The 25,900-nt window shown below is 46.5% G+C and overlaps 2 protein-coding genes across 2 annotated transcripts in view; one reads left to right on the top strand and one right to left on the bottom strand.

Annotated features, from left to right (window-relative positions):
• The window catches only part of ACTR1A (actin related protein 1A), a 17,518-nt gene extending 2,148 nt beyond the window's left edge, over positions 1-15,370 (bottom strand). The window contains exons 1-7 of the mRNA XM_007939894.2: positions 15,323-15,370; positions 6,269-6,333; positions 5,346-5,421; positions 4,475-4,600; positions 3,407-3,531; positions 1,766-1,982; positions 716-808 (exon numbers count right to left, since the gene is read on the bottom strand). Coding sequence (XP_007938085.1) covers positions 716-808; positions 1,766-1,982; positions 3,407-3,531; positions 4,475-4,600; positions 5,346-5,421; positions 6,269-6,333; positions 15,323-15,370 — 750 coding nt within the window. The remainder of the gene's footprint in view (positions 1-715; positions 809-1,765; positions 1,983-3,406; positions 3,532-4,474; positions 4,601-5,345; positions 5,422-6,268; positions 6,334-15,322) is intronic.
• A 3,769-nt stretch (positions 15,371-19,139) lies between these two features.
• Positions 19,140-25,900, top strand: part of SUFU (SUFU negative regulator of hedgehog signaling) — a 131,002-nt gene continuing 124,241 nt past the window's right edge. The window contains exons 1-2 of the mRNA XM_007939893.2: positions 19,140-19,321; positions 23,978-24,112. Of these exons, the coding sequence (XP_007938084.1) occupies positions 19,140-19,321; positions 23,978-24,112 (317 nt within the window). The remainder of the gene's footprint in view (positions 19,322-23,977; positions 24,113-25,900) is intronic.

Here is a 25,900-nt window from a genome sequence, read left to right as displayed (position 1 = left end):
TTGGTCTTTTTTATTCATTGTCCAGCTCTCACATGCATATGAGGTGATTGAAAATACCATGGCCTGGGTTAGGCGCATCTTAGTCTTCAAGGAGATATCTTTGCTCTTCAGCATTTGAAAGAAGTCTTTTGCAGCAGATTTGCCCAGTGTTATACGTCTTTGATGTCTTGACTGCTGCTATCTTTCCTACTGTCCTCAATTTTGCTGCTAATGGGACTGGGTTTTGCTATTCAAGCCAATTCATAAGATATTGCTTTTCCCTATTAGAGTAAACGTGTGTGTGTGTGTGTGTGTGTGTAACATTTTATTCCTTTTCTCAGTTCAGTGACCCAACTATTAACAAACACCAAGACTTATAAACTATGCACCTTTTCTTCTTAGTTACTTTCATGTTTTAGGGTTCTTTGTTGTTTTGGATAGCTGAAGTTGCTAGACATCTGAATCTAGAAAAATACAGCTCTGTTTTATTCCTAGAATAGAAAGCTCAATTCAGACATTGAATTTTGAAGCATCTAAATATTATTATTTTTAAATTTATTTAATTCCTAGAATAGAAAGCTCAATTCAGACATTGAATTTTGAAGCAAATAAATATTATTATTTTTAAATTAAAAAGTTTGGTCTATCTGACTCCACTCTCTTCAGGGGGAGTCCAGTTTGGGCCCAGAGCCCTTCTGGGCCTGAGGGGCCTTGGGGGAGAGGTCTGGTCACTGACCTCAATGGTGCTGCCATCAGGCAGGTAATACTGAGCCTTCTCTGTCTCCAGTGTCTCGTCCTTCTGGGGGTTTATGGATAGGTAGCAGGCTCTCTGCAGAACCAAGCACAATAGTCAGGCTGGCAGGAAACCCAGTGCACACTCAGTTCAAGTCTAGGGCATCACGTGCTGTCACAGAAAGCTGCCCTTCTGCACCAATGGTCCTACAAGCTGCTGCTCAGAAGCAGGAGCAGGGAGGCCTCTAGTAACCTCCCCTGGGTGGCACTTAGAATATGCATTCTTAGCTGCCCCACCCTCCTGGTGGGTGAGCTCGGGAACTTAGCTCTAGGGCTCTGGAAATTGAGACCACAGGCCCATGTTAGCCCAGGCATCTCTCTCCTTCTACCCGTCATAAAGACTGTGGTTTTGGGTCCCTCCTGTCCAGCTCAGAGGTTTCCTATATAGCTTTAGGGGGCAGTTCAGCTTATTAAAAAAAAAAAAAAAAAAAAGTATTTATGACCTCTTTGAAGATGTAGAAGACATATATATATATAACTTACACCAAACCAAAACCAAACCCACTGGTGAGTGGATTCTGACTCACAGGAACTCTTAGGACAGAGCAGAACTGCCCCATATGGTCTCCAAGGCTGTAAATCTTTATGAAAACAGACTGCCACAGCTTTCTTCCAGAGCAGCAGGTGAGTTTGAACTGCTGACATATCCCTTAGTAGCTGAGTGCTTAACCAAAGCGCCACCAGGGCTCCTTGTAATTGATACATAAGGTACAAAAACCGTAATGAACACTCCTGGACTACTCATCACCCACCCAGATTAAGAAACAGAAGCAGCTTCCTTTCCTCCCACCAGATGGCAGCACGTGGGAAGATCAATCTCTCGGTGTGAGGGTGCCAGCTGGAGGTCACACAGCTGCCCTGAGGCCTGGCTGGGGAGAAGGGACCCTGACCCCCAGCACAGGGGCTTTGCCGCCCCTCACTCTCGGGTCACCCAGTGCCTGGGTGCCCTGCTCCCATCACCCACCCCATCCAAGGCCCACAGGGCAGCACTCACTTCCTTTATGGCCTTGACAATCTCAAACTCGGAGGATGAGTGGAAGTCGTAGCCCTCTTTGCGCAGATAGAGGCGGAGGAAGCGGGAGACATCGCGGCCGGCAATGTCGATGCGCATGATGGAGTGAGGCATGGCAAAGCCCTCATAGATGGGCACCGCGTGGGTGACACCATCCCCAGAATCCAGCACCACACCTGTCGTCCTGCCTGTGGCATAACTGAAGCAAAAGAGACCAATCATCACTATGCCTTGCCTCCTCACCCTGGGAAGAAACGCTTCTTTTTAGAGTTCAGTGTCCGCTAAACCTAAGCTTAGGCCTGCTTTCTTCAGGGGTTGCCTTAGAATGGGCTGAGGACTAAGACTGCCCAAGTGTGGTGGCCAGCCTTGAAGCAGCACAGTGAAAGGAGCTCAGCCCCTTCCAGTTTCCTCCCCGACGCCTAGGAGGAGACAGCCTGGCCTTCTGCTGCAGTGGACGCAGCCAGGGCCAGATTATTTACTCTCTAGAGAAGAGGAAGAAACTCAAATGCCTATAGGGGCCAGGCAAGCGAATTCAATGCGTAAAGGGAGATCGTATTTTTCACTTCCATAAAACAGTAGTGTTCTTCCCTCATGATCTTGTAGATGTGTCTTTTGTTTTCTTTCTTTTGGCAGACAAGCATACAGACACAGATTCTCTACTCAAACCAAAACCCAAACTCACTGCCACTGAGTTGATTCCAACTCACAGCAACCCCCATAGGGTTCCCAAGGCTGTAAGTCTTTGTGGAAGCAGACTGCCCTGTCTTTCTTCCACAGAGCTTTTAGTAGGTTAGAACCACCAACCTTTTGGTTAGCCTTAACCACTGCGCTACCAGAGCTCCTTAGATTCTCTACTGTGAGGGGAAAAAAAAATCTTTGATAAACAGCAAGTGACCCACGCTGCCTCGGTGTCGGGAAGGCAACAGTGAATGGTGAACTGTGGTGAAGTCAAGCACACACACCCATCTGCAAGGGCAGCTCCAGCTGATTCCTGCCCTACAGGAAGGTAAGCCCAGAATGACCACATCTTCTGGTTTTTGAAGAGAAGCCAGAAATTGGATTTTGACATGAAATCTCCCAATTTTTAAATGCTACCTCACAATTATTTAATGGGGCCAAACAAATCCCATTGCAGGTCACCAGTACACAACGTCTGCTGCAGGCTCCCACTGGTGTGAGGCAGGCGGATCATGACAGCAATGACAGGGGCGTGAGAACAGGGACTGTAGGAGTGTCTGATCACAACTCTGTCTCCAGCCTAGCATAGCACCTGGCACACAAATGGCACTAAGTAAGTATCTGAGCACATTATAGGGGCTTTCAGGAGGCACTGTAGCAGCATGGGGCCTTCCCAGCAGGACCAGGGGAGGGCCAGGTGCACCAAACCCGCTAACAGTACTGTGATGGAGACCGTCTCAACACCGGCCACGTCTCCTCTTTGGTTTTAACTGGGAAGCCGCAGTGCTCAGTTTCAGCAGCAGTCTCCCTCCCTTTCCCACCATCCTTAACCCTTCCCTTGCAGGGCTGCTCCAGCTACTGAACCAGCCCAACTCAAAGGAGCGGCGGCTTCGATTCAGCCAACGTCCCCCAGGGGCCAGGCCAGCCAACCAGGCTGCTACTCACAGGCTGAGCACAGCTTGCATGGAGATGAAGAGAGCGGGCACGTTGAAAGTCTCAAAGAAAACTTCGGCAGCTCGTTCCCGGTTTTTCCGTGGGTTTAAAGGTGCCTCCGTCAGGAGCACAGGATGCTGGTGAAAGACGCCCAGCCAGCAGTCAGGGACAGGGCCACCCTCCAGAGCCCTCATTAACGCTCAGTAAGTCCCTGTGTGGTTGGCTAGATGGCTACAAGGCCATCTGTCAGACCCCCTTCCCCAAAAAGCCCAGCTAGGCCTATCATCTACTCCTGCCCAAATCAGTCTCTCAACTTGCAAAATTCATGCTATTTAAAGTCTCATTCCATCCTTGCCTCCACCCCCTACTCCCTTCTTGGTCCTCCAAGATTCTTATATAAGCCCAATCCATTGCCACCAAGTCAATTCCAACTTATAGAACTGCCCCATGGGGTTTCCAAAGCTGTAATCTTTACAAAAGCAGATAGCCACATCTGTCTCATATGGAGCAGCTACTAGGATCAAACCACCAACCTTCTGGTTAGCAGCCAAGCACTTAACTACCGAGCAACCAGGGCTCCTTCAATAGGTTGCCCTGTATCTACTGTCTATCTCCAACTACCAAGAAGATTTGGCTAAAGTCTAAACATCTTAACAATTTTTAAATTTCAAAGTTTGGAATGTGCTTGTAAAAAACCGAACACATCCCTCCTACTATTTCTGAGTTGATAGTTCCCTGGAAGTTACAGAACATAGGCTCTAAAGTCCCAAAGACATGGGCTTGACTCTCAGCTATACCACTTCATTCACTCTGTGATCTGGAAAATATTACTTGGCTTCTCTGAACCTCTGTTTCCTTATGTGTAAAATGGAAACACTGTCACCTAATTCTCAAAGGGATGGTGTGAAGATTAAATTCAAATAGAAATATAAATATTCAAGTATGTCTGAAGAGCACATGGTCTGGTGCCTGCCACTCAGGAAGCACTCAAACGCTCTCGGCAGTCATCACCATCCTCATCATCACCGTTTCTGGGGTCAAGATTCTGGTCAGCTTTGCATCTGCACCCAGGACCCTTACCTCCTCTGAGAAGGTCTGCAGCTGGTCCTTAGAGTAGACATACTGCCAGATACGCTCCATGTCATTCCAGTCCTTGACTGTGCCGTGCTCCATTGGGTAGCGGATGGAGAGCAGCCCTCGGTGCTCCTGGGGGCAGAGAGCAGGGGCTGGCAGCCGCAGCTGGACTCTCTGCCAGGCTGCCTGCAACCCCGCTCTCCCAGGACTGTGCTATGGCCTTAGTTCCCTGAGCTCCCACCACTCGGTCCTCATTCCTGAGCTAAAGACAGGCACCAGTTCCCCGAGTCTCTGGACTCCGTGCTGCAAAGTCCCCTCCCTGTCCAAGCAGCTGGCAAAGCAGCGGGCTTCTACACTCCGTGGGCCTTCCTGTGCTCCTAGTCCCAGGACATAACCTCCCAGCTCTTTTAACAATCTGGCTCCCACCTCTGGGTTTCAGCACTTGGGGCCAAGGTTGGCAACAGTGATTCTGTTGTTCTGCTTACTAGAGCCTGCCTGAGGGCACTGCCAAAACTGCTAATTAACTCATCCCCAGTGTATCCCCGCCAAGACGTCCCTCTTGAATCCCTTTTGCCAAAAAGATAACCAAGCCAGTTAAATTTGAGCCCTAGTAGGGTAGTGACACAATACAAAAGAAAGGCTAAGCCCTGTTTTCTAGCCTGGGCACGATGTTTCCCAAAGTTGGGTTCCAGATATTTCCTCTCCCAAACCAGAAGCTACTTCTGGAAGGAGTAAAGGACCTCGGCCTAGGAGAGGGGAGATTTTTATGAGAATTGCTCCTTTCATTCCTGGCTGTTCCAACTACCGAGACACTTCCTATGTGGTGAATAATGACAGTCCTCTGCTGGCAGGAAGCTTCTATCAGCCTGGGAATTACCTCAGCTTTGGGGCCAATGAAGATATCGCCCTCAAGGGCTCCTGCCATGACACGCACGTGCTTCGGTCTGCCCACACTACAAAAGAGAGCGGGGATGTCACTTTTCGTTTTACGACAGAACAGGGGAAGGGCGTCCAGACACACAGACTTTGACTGGAAGGGAATACACTCAAATTTTACTGTGACTATCTTCAAGGAGTGAGGTTATGGTTGATTTAGATTTTCTTCTTTATATCTTGTTACATTTCCCAAAATTTCTACAATGAACACGTAACACTTATGAACCATGAGTAATACAGTAATTATTTCTATCTTTAGTATATCTATATTATTTTGTTAGTAAAACACATTTTAGAGGATTCAATACCTCTAGTGCTTTCCCTTCACAATGAATTATGCACACCAAGAATTTCTAACAGGATGGTTAACTCCAAAAATGTTAAGTCTCCTTGGTGTCCTTTCCCAGGACTTCAACTAAGTAAAACTTATGTAACTTTGACAGATAATCTTCTTCCTTTTTCGCCCTCTTTAAGCCAATCCCCCAGGCACCTATGCCCTTCTACCGCCCCCAGTCCCTCTGCCTTGGAGGAAACCCCTGAGAAATTCACTCGAAGATGGTAGGGTATGGTTTAAAGTTAAACTCCACCCTGGTTGATAAGAAAATATTAACCAAAGAGGCAATCATCCAAAGGAATTCATCAATAACGATAAAATTTGGGGCACCGAATAAAATCAGATTTAAAGAGGAGGTTCTTGCCTGTGCCTCTCAGACTGTGCCATGTTGACAACTGTCTCCTTGGCTTACTCAAAAAACCGGCTCCTGAGCCTTGCCTGTATTGTTCTGACCCAAATGAGAAACCCCTTCTCCTATAAGAAAGTTGACAGCCCTCCCACACTTCCAACTAAGCCATAGAACAACTTACTAGTTTGGAAAGCAGTATTTGGGGATCTGATCACCAGCAAAGCCAGCTTTAATCACACCGGATCCCTGAGGAAAGAGAAAGCAAGCAAGAAGTCAGGAGTGCCACAGAAACAAGAGGAGATTCTAAAATAACATGTATAACAAGGTTCCACTATTATTAAAGAAAAAAAAGAAAAAAAAGACCTTCTACATGTGTATAAGATCTAGATGAGTATGAGCACAGAAAAAGATGCAACACAGGGAGGGGAGTGGGCCTTTCACTTTATAAGCAAAGCGCCGTTTGATTTTTCTGTACTCTTTGACTTTTATCCATTGAACGTGTTTTATTTTTGGAACTAGAAGTAATATTAATAAAGGAAAGTAAAGAGAGAAAACCCGGAGGAGAAGAGGAAAGTGCCTATAAGCTTCGAAGCAGCCAAGTTTGGGTAGCAGCCACGGTGGGCAAAGCTCTTCTAAGGCCATGGGATGCTGCGAACCTATTTTCCCAGCTTAGGCCTAAACTCTTCCTGCCTTCCAGGCTTCTATGCCAGATACCACCACGAGCATCGTCACGTCTGCACATTGGTGTGGGTCTAACTGCAGGGACAGAGCGCTATGCTTTGTTTTACTAGTTGGAGGGTAAGTACCAGGGAAGGTCTAAAGCCTTGTCTGAGAACAGAACAGACCTCAGCTACCATCTTGATGCTCCAGTACTTATGTTACATGGGGTGTCTAGCTTCTCCTACCAGCACCTCTGGTATCACCCAAGGCCCAGCCAATGTAAACAATGACTTCAGACACTGCAGGGCAGATGTCAAGGTAGATACTGCTTGCAGACACACTCTGTTCTTTTCCTTCTTCTACCGCTGCACCTGATGCGCTGGCCCTTCTACCCCATCAAGGTTTGCGGTTCCATGTGTAACTGGAGCACACATGCCTTCTGACCACCCCTTCCGGGGCAGAAGAGTTGATGCTTCTGAGCTGTGGTGTTGGCAAAGAATGCTGAAAGTACCATGGACTGCCAGAGAATGAACAGATCTGTCCTGGAAGAAGTGCAGCCAGATGCTCCTTGGAAGTGAGAATGGCCAGGCTTCGTCTCACCTGTTTTGGTCATGTTATTAGAAGGCATTATTCTCTGGAGAAGGATATCATGCTTGGCAAAGTGGAGGGTCAACAAAAAAGGGGAAGGCCCTCGACACGATGGATTGACAAAGTGGCTGCAGTGATAGGCTCAGGTATAGCAAGGATTGTGAGACTGGCTCAACACCCAGCAGTGTTCCGTTCTGTTGTATATAGGGTTCTGTTCTGTTGTACATAGGGTCGCTGTGAGTCGCAGCCGCCTTGGCGACACCTAACAACAACAACAACAACCTGGGGCAGAGTGTGTTGATTCCAGAATCCACAGAGCAAGCAGTAAACACATCAAGAGGTGCCACACAGCCAAGGCTCTCTCTCCACCAAAGGCTTTCCTGCAACACCCCCGGGGCCCTCCTGGTCTGATTCCTCCTTCTTACAGGAGAATGAAGTGGGACTGGCCATCCTGGTGCCTGACTCTGCAAGACAGAGGTTGCCAGGAGGAAGTAAGGAGCGGTTGAAGGACAGGGGAAGCAAGGCAAGCCCGTTCTCTAAGGGAGGAACAAAAGAGAGAAATCAGGAGACAATGTGCAAACTCATCGGCCTGGTTGGTACAGCAAAGAGCCTTGGAAAGGTGCCGCTGTAAACTGAGCTGGAAGCCTGGGAAAGGGAGAACTAGCCTACTGCAAACCCCAGGGCTCTGGGACAGCAAGATGGACAGGTGAGAACAGCACTGAACATGAGAACCCTGGGAACTTGTCAGCTCAAGCCTCTGGGATTGCTCATTGCCTTAATTGGGGTGTGGTGACACAGACAGACCAACTGGATCTCCTGGCAGAGGAGGAAAACAAGAAAAATAAAGACAAATCCTGCCCTGGCTATTCTGACGCTGGATATATTCAGGACCTAATTTTCCTGGAGATGTGATTTTCAGGAGATGAGCAAGAGGACTAGATAATGTCTGGGTTACAAGGAAGATTAAGATGCCAGACATCTCCTCCTCTCTGTCCTCTTCCCCAATAAGTGTATAAAAGGCCCAATTCCAATGTCTCCGCCTTCCCCCTGAAGAAGAGTCCCCAGAAGAGGTAGCTATCGGGAGGCAGTGGGAGGGGAGCTGTTGCATTGGGGTAAATTGTAGTCAGTATCATGAGACAAAGTGTATGTGAACTGCTGTGTGGAAATGAATTTGCTCTGTAAATTTTCACCCAAATCACAATTAAAAAAAAAAAAGAAAAAAAAAAAAGAATGCCTTGCTCAAGCATTCTGAAGTTAGGAAATAGGATTAGAATTGATAATGTTAAGATGGAGCCTATAACTGTCTCATAATTCTGTAACCAAAATGAGGTAAACATCAATTAATCAAATCTTAATTAAACTTCATTTTCACACACTGGAATCTTCCACTCCATTTCTGCTCTTTGTAAACCTGTAACTAGGTAAAGTCATAAGCCTGTTGTTACCTTAGGATAAAAGAAGACACAGACATACAGCTCTGAGACAGAGCTGTATTCCTGACAGAATGTCTTGTTAAATATCAGGATGTAACAAACTTATTGTTGTTAAGTGTTTAAGATTACAGTTAACAAAAAAAAAGAAGAAGAAGAAGAGTCCTCGGGTGGAATTAAATATCATCTTCCTAGTAAGTCACACAGATCCACCTGTACCACCAGGTAGCCTACACTTTGTCCTGCTTTCTATTAGATTGTACGGCTTACATTTTTTGTCTGTTTTTGTCCAAGTTGCTTGAGGTCAGAGACTTTATCTATCAGCAGTTGCTGGCATTCGTTGGGTGCTCAATACAGGCTGGCTGACTAAAAAGAAAATCAACTACAACAACTGGCGGATGAAACCGAATGTATGAAACCTGAATGAGCAGCTGGAATGCCAGGAGCCCAAGGCAGAGGTGGTGCAGAAAAGGCAAAGGCAGTGTCGGGAACGCTGCACAAGGTGAACCAGACCCAGCTGGCCCCTGAGTCCCAGAGCTGGTGTGCCAGGCCAGGAATTAGGTGAGGAATGGGTGGGAAGGAGGAGGCGGCTGAGCTGCCCCTATTCTGCTCAAACCAAACCTTGACAGCAAGCCAACAAAAGGATCATGCCAATGTCTTCAACAGTATTTACATTTAGGAGCTGTACCTGGCAGAGGAACTGCTGGCTTTTGTTATTCACTATGGCCACGTAAACAAAGGGCTGTAGAAGGCTTCATGAAACAGTGGTCTCATTAAATATTGATTTCTAAGCCGGTGAGTTTGCTGCCGCCACACTGACCATTTTCCTTGCAAACACACAGTAAACCCTCAGCAAGTGCCTGCTACATGGAGGCCTTGTGGTCTGGGCAGCCTTGATCCTATGCACTCCTGATTATTCCTGCCATGTTGGGAAGGAGGCTAGCTATCCTCCCTTTTACAAATGGGAATAAAATGCTGAGAGAGGTAAAGCCACAGATTCTAAGGCACAGGTTGTTAATTGGTAGCCCATTTTGGCCCAAAGATATGTTTCGTTTGACCCACAAAGTACTGTTTTAAAAACAGCTGTATTGAAATATAATTCACATACTATACAATTTACCATTTAGAATGCATAATTCAATGGTTTTTAGGACATTCACAGTTGTGCAGCTATCACCATAATTTCAGAAATTTTTCATCACTCCAAAAAGAAACTCTACACCCTGTAGCGGGAGCTCTGGTAGCACAGTGCCTAAGGTACTTGACTGCTAACCAGGAGGCTGGCGGTTCAAACCCACCAGCCACTCCTCGGAAGGAAGGATGGACAATCTACTTCCGTAGTGACACTGCCTCGGAAACCCAAGGAGGGGTTGCTATGAGTCGGTTCAACTAGACTCGATGGCACATAACAACAATAACACACCCTGTAGCAGTCATTCCTCATTCCCCTACCCCTCAACCCTCCCAGTGCTAGGTAGGCAACCACTAATCTACTTTCTGTCTCTATTGAACAAAAAGTACTTTTAAACTAACTCCCAAGAGTTAAAAATTGGAGACTGCATGTGAAATGTACTATTTCTCACTTCCCTTGACAAATCGGAAGATCTGGCAATCCTGGGCCTGCGTTCCTGCCTGGGGTCAACTGGCTGGAACGAGAAGTAGTTGGCCCACTGGCCAGGCATGCTCAAGTGCGCCTTCCACTTGTCAAATGGATTTCTGTTTCTGCTTGCCCTCTGCAGGCAGTGAGTTTCAGGCCCCTGTTCTAGGCGTTCCCAACAACTAATGAATGATGTTTCTCCCTCCACACAGTATCTACTTCTTTGTTACCTTTGGAACACCTAGCTTGCTATGAAGAACATCCTTGGCTCTCAAATAGACATCACTGAGCGTGAACAGTTATCTCTAAGTTACCTCCACTTGACCCTTCCTATCAAGCTGTGGATGCATTCCTGCTGGAGGTGCACAACCAAAAGCCTCAACATCACACGGAAAGTGACAGCGTTAAATAAATACACTGACTCCATTCTCTCAGCTAATTCCAGTGTCTCCAAAATGTAAGTGAATCAGCTTTAGCAGGATCTTAAGTGTTGATGACAAATTGTGGAAAGAAAAAGAAAAAAAAAAAAAGTACTAATTGTAAAATTTAAAGAGTGAAATTTGAACACTGACAGGATATTTGATGATATCAAGGCATGACTGTAAACTTTATCAGGTGTAATAGTATATTGATTATGTTTTGAACAGAATATGGGAGAGGGAAGCGGGTATAAACACAGTTTATAAATTGGTCAAGAGCTAATGATTGTTACAACTAGGTGATGAATACGTCAATGTTTGTTATATTATTTCCTTTACTTTTGTATTTGTTTGACATTCTCTATGATAAAAATAATGAAAAAGTGCTGGCAAATAGGATGATAGCACAAGTAAAATTTTGAAACAAATACGACACACACACGGATATAAAACACATACATCCCTAAACTTGTGGATGGAAAGGAGCACATCAATTTTATGATGAGGGTTGTTTCTGGAGTTGCTTCTGAAACAGACAGAAAGGACGGTGATGTGGAGGAGCAGGAAGTGGCTTCAATTGTATCTGTAATGCTTTACTTCCTAAAAAACCTGAAGCCCATGTGGCAAAATGTCAACATTTATTAAAACTAGGTGGTAGACACATGCCACATGGGTGCTTGTTATATACGCCTCTGAACTTTTCTGTGTGTTTAAATATCTCCTTTCTTAAAAAGGAGGCTGAAGCAGCACAGCATCTGAAAACACAGTGACATGCTTAGCTTACCAGGGACCTCCTGAAGCTCTGACAGCGCTACTGCATTCAGGACCGCAGTCCCCAAGATGGGCCAACCTCTTCTACTTCAGGACAGAACTGTAACCTTTGAGACTTCAGCAAAGATTCAGCTTCAGAATCAACTCACGATTCTGACCAAAGTGCTGTTCTCTTCCTGTGTTATTATTTATGATATACGTTTGGGAAGGAATTACTTATATTCAACTCAAAAAAATAAGCACCTAAGGCATCTGACTGCCAACCAGAAGGCTGGTGGTTCAAACCCATGGGCCACTCCGCGGAAGCAAGACTGGGCAATCTACTTCCATACAGATTCACCGCCTCAGAAACCCAATGGGCGTTGCTATGAGTCGGAATCAACTCAATGGCAGTGGGTTTTTTTTGTTGTTGTTTATTGTTGTTATTAAAACATGTGCATCATCATGCGTGCACACTCATGCAGCATGTGTGTGCACACATGCACGCACGCACACACACACACATTTTCCTCATTAATTCTGATGAACTGGTTTGGTGCCAGAGAAGGATGAAAGGGGTCACAATTGTCTTAAGACTGGGCAAGGCTGAGGACTGTGATGGGGCACGTCCCTTTTTGCCCTGGTTCCTCTGTCCTCCTTTCTTTAATTATACACTCTGTGACCCAGAAGTAACATCTCAGCAATATATTAAGCTACAGAGTGCTTAAATCTGCCAGTGACACGCTAGTCTCGTAAAGTTGGCTCAAATATTTCAAATGATTCTTCCTACTCATCTTTCATCTTGAAAATTAAAAACAAAAACCCTCTAAATTTCAAACAGCAGCAACAACCCGAGGCCCCAAATCTAAAAACATGACAGATATTCAGGAAATCCTAATGGGAAAATGACTTCAGTTTCTTCTCTTTCACCTTTTGGCAGAAATATTGGCCTGATGAAGGAAATGTTTTCCCTGAGAAAAGACAAGTCAAGCCTTTAAACATTAACACTGACAATGCACCATTGCTCCATGCATTTAAAAATACATTACCAGTAAGACAAAGGAGAAACCAAGAAGCATTCATTTAAGCAGCATTAAAGAGACTGGGTGGAGATAGCACTCTGCCCAAGCGTTCAAGAAGCAAAGGCCCTGCTGGGTCGGATGGCTGGACTGCCCTCTGTGTTGCTGATGAACACAGGGAATTGTTGCCAATTACTAATTTCTTTCTTTCTTTTCTTTAAAAAAAAAAAAAAAAAAAAAAACCACTAAGGAAAAGGCAGATGAAACACAGACTGGCTGAAGATAGAAGTAGCAGTGTTCTCTGGGCATCAGTATCAGGAACAAGGAGTCCTACTCAACCCTCTCAGTAAATAACTGGGGGTTCCCCACCATCCCCTCTTTATTTAGGGACATCTTTGTTACTGTCATAGAGATACTCAGTCATTCAACCACCTGCGCATCTGTCCAATGAAAAAAAAATTTATCAGGGGCACACAGTGTGTGCCAAGCACTGTCGTGGGTACTGTGTATATGAAGGGGGAAGGGAGGGTAATAAAAAATAAAGGAATACCATTCTTTTTCCACAAGGATTTAAAAATCGAGTGATGGAGACGAAACAAATCTCTCCCAAAAAGGGTTTCTCACTGAGCTCAAAGCAGAAGCCACACCCACGGAGAGAAGGCAAACTAACAAAAAAGCACCTTTCCTTGCAAAGAGTGAGGAACTTGGGAGTTGGATCTCAGTCCGAGTCTGGTGTTCCAATCCACAGGCCAGGTGGCTTGAATATGTTACTTCAACTCTCCAAGCCAGAGTTTGCTGCATAAACTGTGAAAAATCATTCCTACTCACCCACCAGGAGCCCTGGCGGGGCAATGGTTAAACTGTTGTTGTTGTTATGTGCCGTCTAGTTGGACCTGACTCATAGCGACTCCTCCTTGGGTTTCTGAGGCAGTATCACTACAGAAGTAGATTGCCCCATCTTCCTTCGGAGGTTTTGAACCGCCAGCCTTGGTTAGCAGTCAAGTGCCTTAGGCACTATGCTACTACTGGTCTGCTAATCACAAAGTCTGGGGTGCAAACCCACCAGCCACTCTGGGCAAGAAATTTGTGGCAGTCAGCTTCCATAGCAAAGTTTACAGCCTTGGAAACCATTTTGGGCACTTCTACTCTGCCCTGCACTATGAGTTGGAATTAACTTGATGGCAGTGGGTTTGGGGGACCTACCTACCAGGGCTGAACTTTAAATGAGATGATGCAAATTAAAGTACCTTTTGCCTAAGAGAGGAGCTCTGGTGGTGCCATGATTAAAGTATGTGGCTGCTAACCAAAAGGTTGTTGACTGGAACCTACCAGACACTCCCCAGGAGAAAGACGAGGCAGTCTGCTTCCAAAAAGATTTACTGCCTCGGAAACCCTATGGGGGCAGTTCTACTCTGTCCTATAGGATCGCTATGAGTTGGAATCAACTCTATGGCAGTGAGTTTGTACCCAAGAGTTGACTCAGCAAGGCAAATCTCACAGTTTTAAGACAGAGGAGACTGGTGGCTTCAAATCCATCTCAGAAGTAAGATCTGGCAGTGTTCTTCCAAAAGGTCAAAGCCTTGAAAACTCCATGGAGTAGTTCTACTCTGACACCTGGGGTTGCCATGAGTCAAAACAGACTCAGGAAGGAGAAAGGGCACTGGAAGGTATTAACTAATCTTGGGGACCATCACCTTTGAGTTGAAGACAGAAATGCAGTTGTTTTACAACTGCCCCTCCTTCCCAATAAAGGTAGTATTCAGTTTTTCCATTTGTCACCACTGATGCATTTGCGTGGGGTGCCAGCAAAAGGAATGATCGATAAAGCACTGGATTTAGGGCACCTCTAACTGTGTGACCTTGGGCTCACTCCACCTCTGCGCGCTTCAGTCTTCTCATCTGTAAAACGAGGATCAAGCTTCCTGCCTTAACTATACCCCCGGTTTTTGTGAAGATGCAAACTGAATGTATACGAAAGCGCCTCATAAGCGCTAGAGAGCCTTGCAAGTATGTTTAATTATATTTTCCCAACAACTGGGCGTTCCGAAAAGAAAGGCCATCTGCCAGCTTGCTTTGTCACTCTCATTTCTTCGCGACCTTTATTAACTTATTTATAATTATAGAAATAACTCAAATTCTATGGCCATTTCTGGAACCAGATTCTTGGGCTTCACCAGATACACCAGCAAGTGCCGGGTCCGCTCGATGCCGCAGGAAACTTAGCTCCTCTCCTGCACCCGCAGGCGGGCCTTCGCCCTTTTGGTCCCACTACTAGGAGTTTCCGAAGCCAATCCCCACAGCCCTGGTTCACAGCACCGCCCCTTGGAGAGGGGAAACACTACGGCGGCCCGGGAAGAACGACAGGGGCGTGAGCCAATCACTGCAGAGTGCTATCCTCATCCGGCAAGGCCCAGAGGCGGGGTTATCAACCAAGATGGACACCAAGAGCGGCCAATAGAATTATCGGGAACTGGAGAGAAGGCGGGCGCCGGGCGCTCACAGAGCGGTTAAGGCCCCTCGAGCCAAGGGCCCACCGACCCGACTCAGACTACTGCTCTTTCCTTTACCACTCCAAAGTTCTCTATCCCACGGTTGCGGGACGGCCGCCCTGCCTACGAACTGAGTGAGGGAGGACGGAGGCCGCGGCAGCTGAACCCGCCTGTCAGGCTGGGCCAGTGACAAAGAGCCGGCGGCCCAGGCTGAAACCCTAGAAGCGATCCCTTTGGGGAGGAAAGCATAAGTCCCTTTAGAAATAGGAAAGATGTAACTCACGTTGTCGATCACGACGGGCTGGTTGGCGATTACATCGTAGGACTCCATGGTAAAGGAATCTCTCCTTCCGAGGAAGGAACTGCCAGCCCAGTCTGCAGCTAACGCCTCTGACACGCATGCGCAGTCTAGCCGCCGGCACAAGGCAGCTGGGGGTGGGGGTGGCCAGTCTCGCCTTCGAAGAACTACAATCCCCAGCATACTTTGCACCAGAATTAGCTAACAAGCCAGCTTCAGAGAGCCGCCTCTTAAACGTGGACTGGTCGTCTCATCGTACAGTATTCTGGGGTTTGTAGTGTCCACAGAAAAATAGATGGAGACACCGATTGATGGTTGTGTTGCATGCTTGGATGTGTAGTTCCCTTGAAAGGGTTCGCAGTGCATGCTGAAGTGTGTAGTCTTCTTAGTTGTCTGTAGTTCAATATGAATTGGTGCACGTTTGGATTTTACAGATCAGTCCTGCTGCCTCCTCCTCCACCTGCCTTGGACAATATAAAGTTGCCATTTTTCATTACCAATCTGTGATGACACAACCTTGCTTGAGGGGATTTGAAGCACTTACTGATGAAGATTAAAGACTACAGCCTTCAGTATGGATTGCACTTCAATGTAGAGAAAACAAAAATCCTCACAATAAACATCATGATAAACAGAGAAAATATTGACGTTGTCAAGGATTTACTTGGATCCACAATCAACAACCTCTTTAAAGTGTTAGAAAGTAAGGATATCACTTTGAGGACTAAGGTACATCCCACCAAAGCCATAGTCTTGTCAATGGCTTCATAAGCCTGCAAAAGCTGGACAATTAATACGGAAGGCCGAAGAATTGATGCCTTTCAATCATGGTGTTGGCGAAGAATATTGGATATGCCATGGACTGCTAGAAGAACGAACAAATCTGTCTCGAAAGAAGTACAGCCAGAATGCTCCTTAGAAGTGAGGATGACTAGACCTTGTCTCACATACTTTGTTCATGTTATCAGGAGGGACCAGTTCCTCATGCTTGGTAAAGTAGAGGGTCAGTGAAAAAGACGAAGACACTCAACAAGATGGACTGACGCAGTGGCTGCAACCATGAGCTCAAACAGCAATGATTGTTAGGATGGCACAGGACCAGACAGTGTTTCATTCTGTTGTACATGTAGTTGCTATGAATCATAACCAACTCCATGGCACCTAACAACAACAGCAACATGTTTTTTTATTTGAGTCTATGAGACATTAAAGGGAGCTCTCGTGGCACAGTGCCTAAGGCATTTGACTGCTAACCAGAAGGCTGGCGGTTCAAACCTACCAGCCACTCCTCAGATGGGGCAATATACTTCTGTAGAGATACCACCTTGGAAACCCAAGGAGGGGTCACTATGAGTCGGAATCGACGCGGTGAGTTATAAGACGTTAAAAAATAAACATCTATTACTGTCACACTCTGACAGAAAGGATATTTTAATACACATACACACAAGAAAGGATATATTCTCAGAACAAAGGAAATCATTGAAACTGCATAAAATTAGATGGAAGAGAAAAACCAGTACATTGTTGCTGCTATTCACGTTGTTTCCCTGATAGGTGTAAACTTTGTAACAGATTGACATTGGTCTGAAGACTGGCATTTGGAGCTACTGGCATAGGTGAACTTTTAGTCATTAAAATATTGTTCACCTGCTGCAAAAGACCTCTTTAAAGTGCTGAACAGCAAAGATGTCTCCTTGAAGACTAAAGTGCACCTAACCCCAAGTGATGGTATTTTCAGTCACCTTATGTGCATGTGAGAGTTGGACAGTGAACAAGGAAGACCAAAGAAGAGTTGCTGCTTTTGAATTAATGGTGTTGGAGAAGAATGCTGAAAGTACCATGCACTGCCAAATGAACAAACAAAACTGTCCTGGAAGAAGTACAGCCAGAATGCTCCTTGGAAGTGAGAATAGCCAGACTTCGTCTGACTTGCTTGGTCATGTTGTCAGAAGGGACCATTCCCTGGAGAAGGATATCATGTGAATCTAACCAAACTTGAATTGGTGGATATTTGGATTTTACAGGACAGTCTTGCCCACTCTTCCTCTACCTCCCTTGGACAATAAAAGGAGCATGACCTTCGATGAGATGGATTGACACAGTGGCTGCTATGATGGTCTCAGGCATATCAAGGATTGTGAGGCTGGCATAAGACTGGTTAGTGTTTCATTCTGTTGCCCATGGGGTTGCTATAAGTCGGAGCCGACTCGACGGCACTTAACAACAACAGGGATTTCACCTGCTGCTCTAGTAGCTCTTTAATTTTCACAGAAGGCTAGAATTGGCGTGATTTTGAAAGATAAGGAAATAAAGGTGAAGAGAGGCTATGTGTTACTGCTGTCAGTAACACATAACAGAAGTTATGTGCTATTTTTATCTAACTTTTCTCTAGTGCATCTTTCCCTGATAAAGGTGCAGAGACCCTTTGGTCAATAACCCTGGTATGCACTCCCTTCCCTCCCCTTTCTCTTAGCATTTGTTCAAGATCACTGAATGAAAGCATTATTGTAAACAGGAAAATAATTTTTTCAATCCAGTGCCTAAGCATTAAAATAAAAATTCCCCCAGGTACAGAGAATAAAGATAATGGGAAAGGAAAGACCCATAGTGGATAACAAATATTGATACTCCTCAAAGCAAACTGCATGCATTCTACCTAAAGCAGAACAAAGAAAATAATTATCATCTTTAAAAGCATTTGTTAAACAATTCCTAAACCTCCTAAACCGTATCAATGGACCCTAGTTTAACCCATTGTTGTTACTTTCTGACCAAACCCATTGCCAGTGGATTCTGATTCATAACAATCCTACATGGCAGAGTAGAACTAACTGCCCCATATGGTTTCCAAAGCTGTAATCTTTACCATTGCCCCATCTTTCACTCAGGAGAGGCTAGATGGGTATGAACCGCTGACCTTTCAGTTAGAAGTAGAGGCACGCTTGACCACTGAGCCACCAGGGCTCCTCTGCTCTCTGACAGAACTCCTTAATAAGTATTATTACTTGTTGACTAATTTTAGGAGCCGTGGTAGCACAGTTAAGTCATCGGCTGCTAACTGAAAAGTTGGCAGTTCTAACACACTCAGGGCTCCGCGGGGAGGAGGATGTGGTAATCTTCGTCCGTAAAGATTACAGCCTTGGAAACCCTAAAGAGCCGCTATGAGTCGGAATTGACTTGAAGACAATGAGTTTTAGTAGTGTCAGTTTAGTACTTCAATGGAATAGCCAAAAACAGTAGGAGACATTGGATTAATAATCTATTAAAACCAATGCCACACGGACGAATTAATCACTGTCAGATTTATGTAAATATTGTGTAAACGGAACAGTGAATAACGTTGTATCGTTGCTCTTCAGTGTCTTTCGTGGGCCCCTAGCACCTCACAAGCACGCAGTCCTCAACGACTCTATTTAAACGTGTCTTCCTTCTAACGCTAGGGGGAGACCAAGAGCTTTGGTACACCACCCCCAATGCGGAGACGAAGAGGCGGGGCCTATTGTCAGATCACGCCTCCCCACCTGTGACTGGCAGAGATGCTAGCCAATAGGTGCCAGGATAGGGCGCGTCGGCGCCACGCCCCCTTGAGCGCCCAGCCACCCCCAAGCACCCTCTGGCCGACTCCGCCGCGGCGGCTGCGGCCTGGGCGGACAGTGTTCGGTGCGCAGGCGCGGAGCTTAGACCTCGCTGCAGCCCCCATCGCCTCGGGGAGTCGCACCCACGGAGTCCGCCCGCTGACCAGTCAGTGCTCTCCCCCTCACCCACCCTCCCCAGCTGCCCCAGCACCCTACGCACCCCAATGGCGGAGCTGCGGCCTAGCGGCGCCCCCGGCCCCACCGCGCCCCCAGCCCCTGGCCCTACTGCCCCCCCGGCATTCGCCTCGCTCTTCCCTCCGGGACTGCACGCCATCTACGGCGAGTGCCGCCGCCTTTACCCTGATCAGCCGAATCCGCTCCAGGTTACCGCTATCGTCAAGTACTGGTATGCCCTGGGCCGCGGGGAGACAGACGAGGGGGCTGGGAATGGTTAGAGCGGGGGCGAAGAGATTTGCGGAAGGAGAAGGGAGGAGAAGGGTTAAAGGATTTGCAAGGACGGCTTCCTGCTGTGAGGAAAGAGTTAAGGCGTAAGTTGGGGATGGGGACAAAAGGGTTAACGGAGCCCATGGGCAGTGAAGGGTTAACGGGGGAGGGGAGGATGCAGGGTTAATAGCGATTAGGATAGAATAAGAATTGGGGTGTGTGAAGCAGCAGAGAGGGGTGCGTTATGAGAGAGGGAACTGTAAACTGATGAAGGAGGGGGCTCTAGCATGGGGTCATTAGTGGGCGGGGGGAAGCCAAGGGTGGGGGTCGACAGCCAAGAGTGGTGGTCGGCTGAAGTGGAATGGAAAAGGCGAGGCGGGGCCTGGGGCGCAGATGAGAGACCCTGGGCTGGAGTTCAGAGGGCACAAGACTGCATAGGATAGGGGCGACCGCATAGGATAGGGACGAGTTCTGGGGTTCTCCTGAGAGAGGGCAGCCAGTTGAAAGAGTTGTGCTTGTGAATGGATGAGGAGGTCTCCTTTTGATACCGTCTTGATTAGCTCAGGGCCAAGCTTTTGCTTCTGAAGTTTGAGGAGCAGGTCTTCCCGATGCACTTTTGCTTACTCTGCAGTGTTCCTTCTAGATGCAGACTCCCTTGTAGCTCTGCAGCTGCTTTGGCTTGGGATGGAAAGGGACCACAGCTTCCCACTTCCAGTAGGAAGTAAATGATGGAGAACTGGGGCCGTGCAGTGGGATTTTAAGAGGCGTCGTTTCCTTGCCGTGCACTTTGGGATTTAGGCAGTAGTTTCTTAGGGCAGCTGAGGAGCAGGTTGGCTGACAGATGGGCTGCCCTGGGGGTGGGAATGCCTCCTTTCTAGTTTCCCCTCTGTATTTGCAACTTGTCTCTTCCTCCAGCCTCTGGGAAAAACAGGTGTTACTGGACTCTGGAAGAGAGCCCATCCTCTTGGTCTCTCTGGGCCAAATGTTGACTGAGGAATTGGTTGAGTCTGTCCAGGACCACACTTACACAAGCACTGTATTAGATGTTCTTCAGTGGGTTCTGAAAGGCATTTCAGAAACCTAGCTGCTTGGGGTGTGGCCAAAGGGGCAGGTAGCCCCAAAGGTGGAAGAGACTGGGAGTCTTGGCTGGTTACCTCTCCCATGGGGACTGGGTCTCTCTCCTCCGTGGCTGTCTCTTATTTCCTCTGGAGATAGCAGTTGCTAGACTGTGCAGAGTTTAGACTTGCTCCCTATGTTGGTGGGAGAATAGCACCAGGGCCTTGGGACCTGCTCCTTCAGGAGGGCCAGGGGGAGCAGCTAGCCTGTCTGTCCCAGCAGCCAGGAGGAGGTGTGGCTGGCAATTCAGTTCTCTCCAGCAGGCAAACTGTTCTTTGGTTGAGAGGAGTTTTTGGAGTGGCTCTGAGTGAAATGCGGCTCTTGCTAACTTAACTAGCCGTTCTAATTTGTTGTTGTTGTTGTTGTTATGTGCCGTCGAGTCGGCCCCGACTCATAGCGACCCCTCCCTTGGGTTTCCGAGGCAGTATCACTACGGAAGTAGGATTGCGCAACCTTCCTTCCGAGGAGTGGCTGGTGGGTTTGAACCGCCAGCCTTCTGGTTAGCAGTCAAGTGCTTTTAGCTGTTCTAATTACACCTCTCCATTTAAATATGTGTTGGGAGGAACTCTTTTGAAGCTGGGCATACAACTGGTTCATTCCAGTTCAACTCCTTGGGGATCTTGTTAAAAAAATGTAGATTTTGATTCAGTATATCTGGGCTGGAGAGGCAAGTTCTCAGCAGGTGGTCAAACCAGAATGAACCGGTTCAGAGCTTTGGGTTGACCTGTGTCTTGAGAAAAGCGGGTCTGGCTCTTCTGCCATACTGTTTGTTCAGGCCTACTTTGACTGTGAGGAGAAATCCCTCCACAGACTGAGGCAACTTTTTATCTGTTACCTAAATGGCAGTAAATGATGGTGCGGCGTATAAGAGCGTTGAAACACATGCAAATGACTCAGACTAGATTGGGCAACTTTTTTTTTTTCCCCTCCATGGTTTAAGCTTGTTAACCTGGTTAGAACTTAGCTCCAGAGATGGGCCACCATGTAATGATGAATAAAGGGATTGTACTGCAGCACTTGGGGAAGTTAGAAGTGCTGCCTAGTTGAAAGAGGGGGGAAAAAACAAATGAGAAAACGGCCCAGTGATTGGATCTGTCAGAGATTCAAAAGGGTTTGCATAATTGGGGTCCTGAAACTCATTCATATCCCTCACATTTGGGATCCTGTGTGTTGTGTGGCTCCTTGAAGCCCCTTCAGTTCTCCTAGCAGGATGGTTGATTGAAGCAGCCTGGGATTCCTCTTTCTGCAGTGGAAGGATGGCTCTTTGGCTGGTGGTGCTGGCCAGGGATGACCTGGCTGAAGGCTGAGACTTTAGTAAGCAGGGAGCAGAAGCAGAGAGGCAGAGCCTGTGATCTGGTTATATTCCAGTCTTGCGTCTGGCCTGAGGAGTGAAGTTAGGAGTTGGAGGCCCCTCTCCTGTCTAACTAAGTTGAAGGATACTCTGGGTCCTTGGCTAACATCTTTCTCTAAGTGCAAAATAAGACTGTTTCCCACGTATGCATCTACTTCCAGTAAGGTCTGGGAGTAAGTAGTAGGACAGAACACACTGTGCTTGGGGGCAACATTAAGTTTGTTTGACTCTTGGTCATTCCCTGCCCTTGTAGTTTTAAGGAAAAGCCTCTTGCCTTGGTGTGACACCTCCTGATACATGTCGAAATAGAAGTGGGCTTCAGTGGTATGGAAGGAGCCCTGGTGGTGCAGTGGTTAAAGCTCTGGGCTGCCAAGCTAAAGTCAGTGGTTTGAGACCACCAGGCGCTCCATAGGAGAAAGATGTGACAGTTTGCTTCTGTAAGATTTACAGCTTAGAAAGTCCTTTGAGGGCAATTCTTCTCTGTCCTGTAGGGTTGCTGAGTCGGAATTGGCTTGACAACAGTGGGTTTGATGGGGGCAGTGGTATGGGGCATGGTGCACTGAATGGTGAAAGCAGTTTGACCGCTTACTGTTGGGTGGATTTTGGGTGAAGGAGAAACAGGATTGGGGATGTGAAACTAGAGCAGATGTAAGGCTTGTTGTCATTCTTACCTGTTCTGGAGTTCTATACCTGTTGTGACATCCTTCCAGGCACCACTGCCCTTTTCTTTCCTCCTTCCCCCAATAAACTAAATCCAGCTGGTTCCGGGATTTGTCAAATGATTTGGTGAAATCAGAGCAAAGGAAAGACATGGAGAGCTATCCCTTTTACTAACCCACTAAGTTGGGATGAAACTGTTTGTAACAGTTTTCTTAAAAGGTCTATAAATAACTTAGCATTTCCTAGTAGAGAATAAGGATCTCTACAAAGGCAAATAATATCCTGGCAAAAGAGGATGAAACCAGACCTACTGGTTTTAAATCATGTTTCAACTGCATGACAGTGGCACGCTGGCTGGGATCACATGTAACGTGTCTTTTATGTGGTCTTTGGTGCTCCTTTAGCATTACTAGCCCAGTTGCAAAGGGCAGACCACCAATGCCCCAGGGACAGATGAATTTTTAGTCTTTGGAATGGTCAGATGTCCAAGGCAGCTCTCATGCAGTGTTTGTGGGCTAAATACAGCTTTCCTTCCCTTGATGGTTTCCATTTAGTCTGTTTCTCAAGTCTACAAAGGTTCCCTATCCATTCTGAAGGAAAGCAGCATTTGTTTTTATAAGGACTAATTACTCTACTAAAGGAAACCCTTATTGAATTAAATCCTCAGAGTGAGGTAATGACTGAATCTCTTCCGCAACTGCTTCTCTGTTGGCCTTGTGGGGGGAAGTTACTGTCCTCAGAGGCCTCTAGTCATTGAACATTGCAGCTCCACCTTTGAGCTGGCAGTCTCCTGGGATCTTCCTCCAAATGCAGGCGATCACAGGGTTCAGCCTGGCTCCTGCTGCAGTTGTCTGTGCAGAGACGAACTAGCCTAAGTTTGGCCTTTGTCACTTGCAATGACTAAAGACGAGCTTCGGTCTGCAGGGTGTGGGCCAGGGTCCGCACAGACCGCCAGCTTTGGGTCTGTTTAGAACAGACTGTAATTAACATAGGGCACAATATAGTCTTTCAGGAATTACCCTCTAAGAGGCAGGAATGGGGCGAAGCCTCTGCTGTAGGAACAAAGCCCGTTGGGGAGGCTCTGGGTGATCTTTCAACAGAGGCCAGTTGATTGACTGATGCGCTTCTTGCCTTGAAGCTTGGCATGTTTACCAGTACCATGGAGGAGAGATAATCCCTGCCAATCCCATTTGGGATCTGTAATTTGAAACAGCAGGAAGCAAAATGGGCAGCCACCCAGCCTGTTGTATTTCTAAAAGAAGTCCTGCCTATTGGGGGTCAGAGAAGGGAGTTTCTGGTGCTTGTAGCCTTGGGCAGTCTCCAGCTGTCCACCTTTCAGTCTCATCCTAGAGTCCGGTAGCCTCCCTTCAGATTCTTTCACCCCAGGTTCCTCCAGAATGAGGCCTTTTGATTTGCAAGGCAGAGCTCCTTAGGTTGGTGCTATCTGGTTTCCAGGCTCATACTAATACCTCTGTGATTTTTCTTTTGCAGGTTGGGCGGTCCAGACCCCTTGGACTACGTTAGCATGTATAGGAACGTGGGGAGCCCCTCTGCCAACATCCCCGAGCACTGGCACTACATCAGCTTTGGCCTGAGCGATCTCTATGGTGACAGCAGAGTCCATGAGTGAGTGTGTGCCGCCTTCCCACCCTCTACTTGTCCATTCCTTAATCTTGAGCCTCATTTTGGAGGTTCCCCTGAGCAGGGGTAGTAATGTCAAAGCCTATGAGGTTGTCACTTCTTGGGTGGACCCTCTGGGTTTCTACCCTTGGCCTGTAGCTACTCATGCCAAGGTGGTCCAGGTCAGTAGCCAAGCACTGCTCTTCTGGCGTTGGAAAGTGTCAGTGATGAGCAAGAGTTCTAAAACTGTTAGGTTTTTCCAGCTTGTTCAGGAGTGTGGGCTAAGAGGATAGGCAACATAGCTCACACTCGGAACTTGGCTTGATACTTCTGAGTCTATTTCCGTTTTCTGCCCCTCAGCATTTTGTTTTGAAAAGTTTTACACATAAAGCAAATTTGAAAGAATTTTACAGTGAACACCCATATACTCACTACCTAGACTCTACCATTAAGATCTTACTCTACTTGCTTCATTACAAGTCTGTCCATCTCTCTATTCGTCTCATTTACTTCCTGCAGTTGTTCACAGGGCATTTTTCATTCTAATATGTTTGCCATTTGCTGCTCTGTACATTTCTGTACCCTGTACATTCCTGTGTACCCAGGAGTCCCTGGAGGGTACAAATGGTTGACATGCTCAGCTAGGAACATGGCAGTTCGAGTCCACCCAGAGACACCTTGGGAGAAAGGCCTGGTGATTGGCTCCTGAAAAATCAATCACTGAAAACCTTACGGAGCACGTTCTACTCTGACTCACATGGGTCGCCACGGGTCAGAATTGACTCTGTGGCTGCTGGTGCTGGTTACACTAGTCAATCCTACTTGCCTCCCCATCTTCCCTCTTTAATCACCTAATTTATGTCTAGGGAAAGCAAATGAATCTTTTGTACTAAGTTAAGAATAATCAACTTAGTAATAAATCAGTTAAAAGAACAACAGCAATGACAGTAATCACAATAAAAGCTAATGTTTACTAAGCACTAATTATGAGCCAGGTACTCTTCATTGCTTTATATGTGTAAGTATCAACTAATTTCATTTTCATAACAACCCCATAGTACTGCTAGGTAGTAATATTAGCCCCCTTTTACTGAGGAGGAAATTGAGACGGAAAGAGGTACCATAACTTGCTTAAGATCACACAGCTTGGAAGTGACAGAGCCAGGATTTGAATACAGGTACTCTGGCTCCAGAGTCCATGCTCTTAATGGCTGTGCTATGTTATGTGTTGTCGAGTCAATTCTGGCTCATGATGAACCTACAGGCCAGAGTAGACCTTCCCTATAGGGTTTCCTGGGTTATAATCTTCCCAGGAACAGATCTCCAGTTTTTTGCTCCCAAAGAACAACTGGTGAGTTTGAACCACTGACCTTTTGCTTAGCAGCTGAGGGCTTAACCCAGGTGCTCCCAGGGCTTCTTTGGCTGTGCTCTAGTGCTTCTTCCATAATTATATCATGTACTCCAATAAGCTATCATCTGTAATTGTTTGAAAAACAATGATTTTCCCATCCATAATCTTTTCTTTTTCTTTTAAACTTTATTGTAATAAAACAAATATAACAAAAAAAAAAAAATCCATTTATAATCTTTACGGGGAGGAATTCTTCAAGTGAACTCATTAAATCATTAGCATGGTCAATCAAGAACTGATTTGATGGCTTTTGTGATTGCGTCTTATTTTTTCTTTATGTATCATCTTTCTTGCCTCATATCATCTTTTTTTTTTTATTAGGATTTGGGTGAAGATTTACAGAGTAAATTCACTTTTCATACAGCAGTTCACATATACTTTGT

This window comes from Orycteropus afer, unplaced genomic scaffold (assembly GCF_000298275.1).
Source record: "Orycteropus afer afer isolate SDZICR_OR568_19922 unplaced genomic scaffold, OryAfe1.0 scaffold00064, whole genome shotgun sequence".
Lineage (NCBI taxonomy): Eukaryota > Metazoa > Chordata > Mammalia > Tubulidentata > Orycteropodidae > Orycteropus > Orycteropus afer.
Note: the sequence above shows the minus strand (reverse complement) of the source record. Positions and strands in the feature narration are given on the sequence as shown.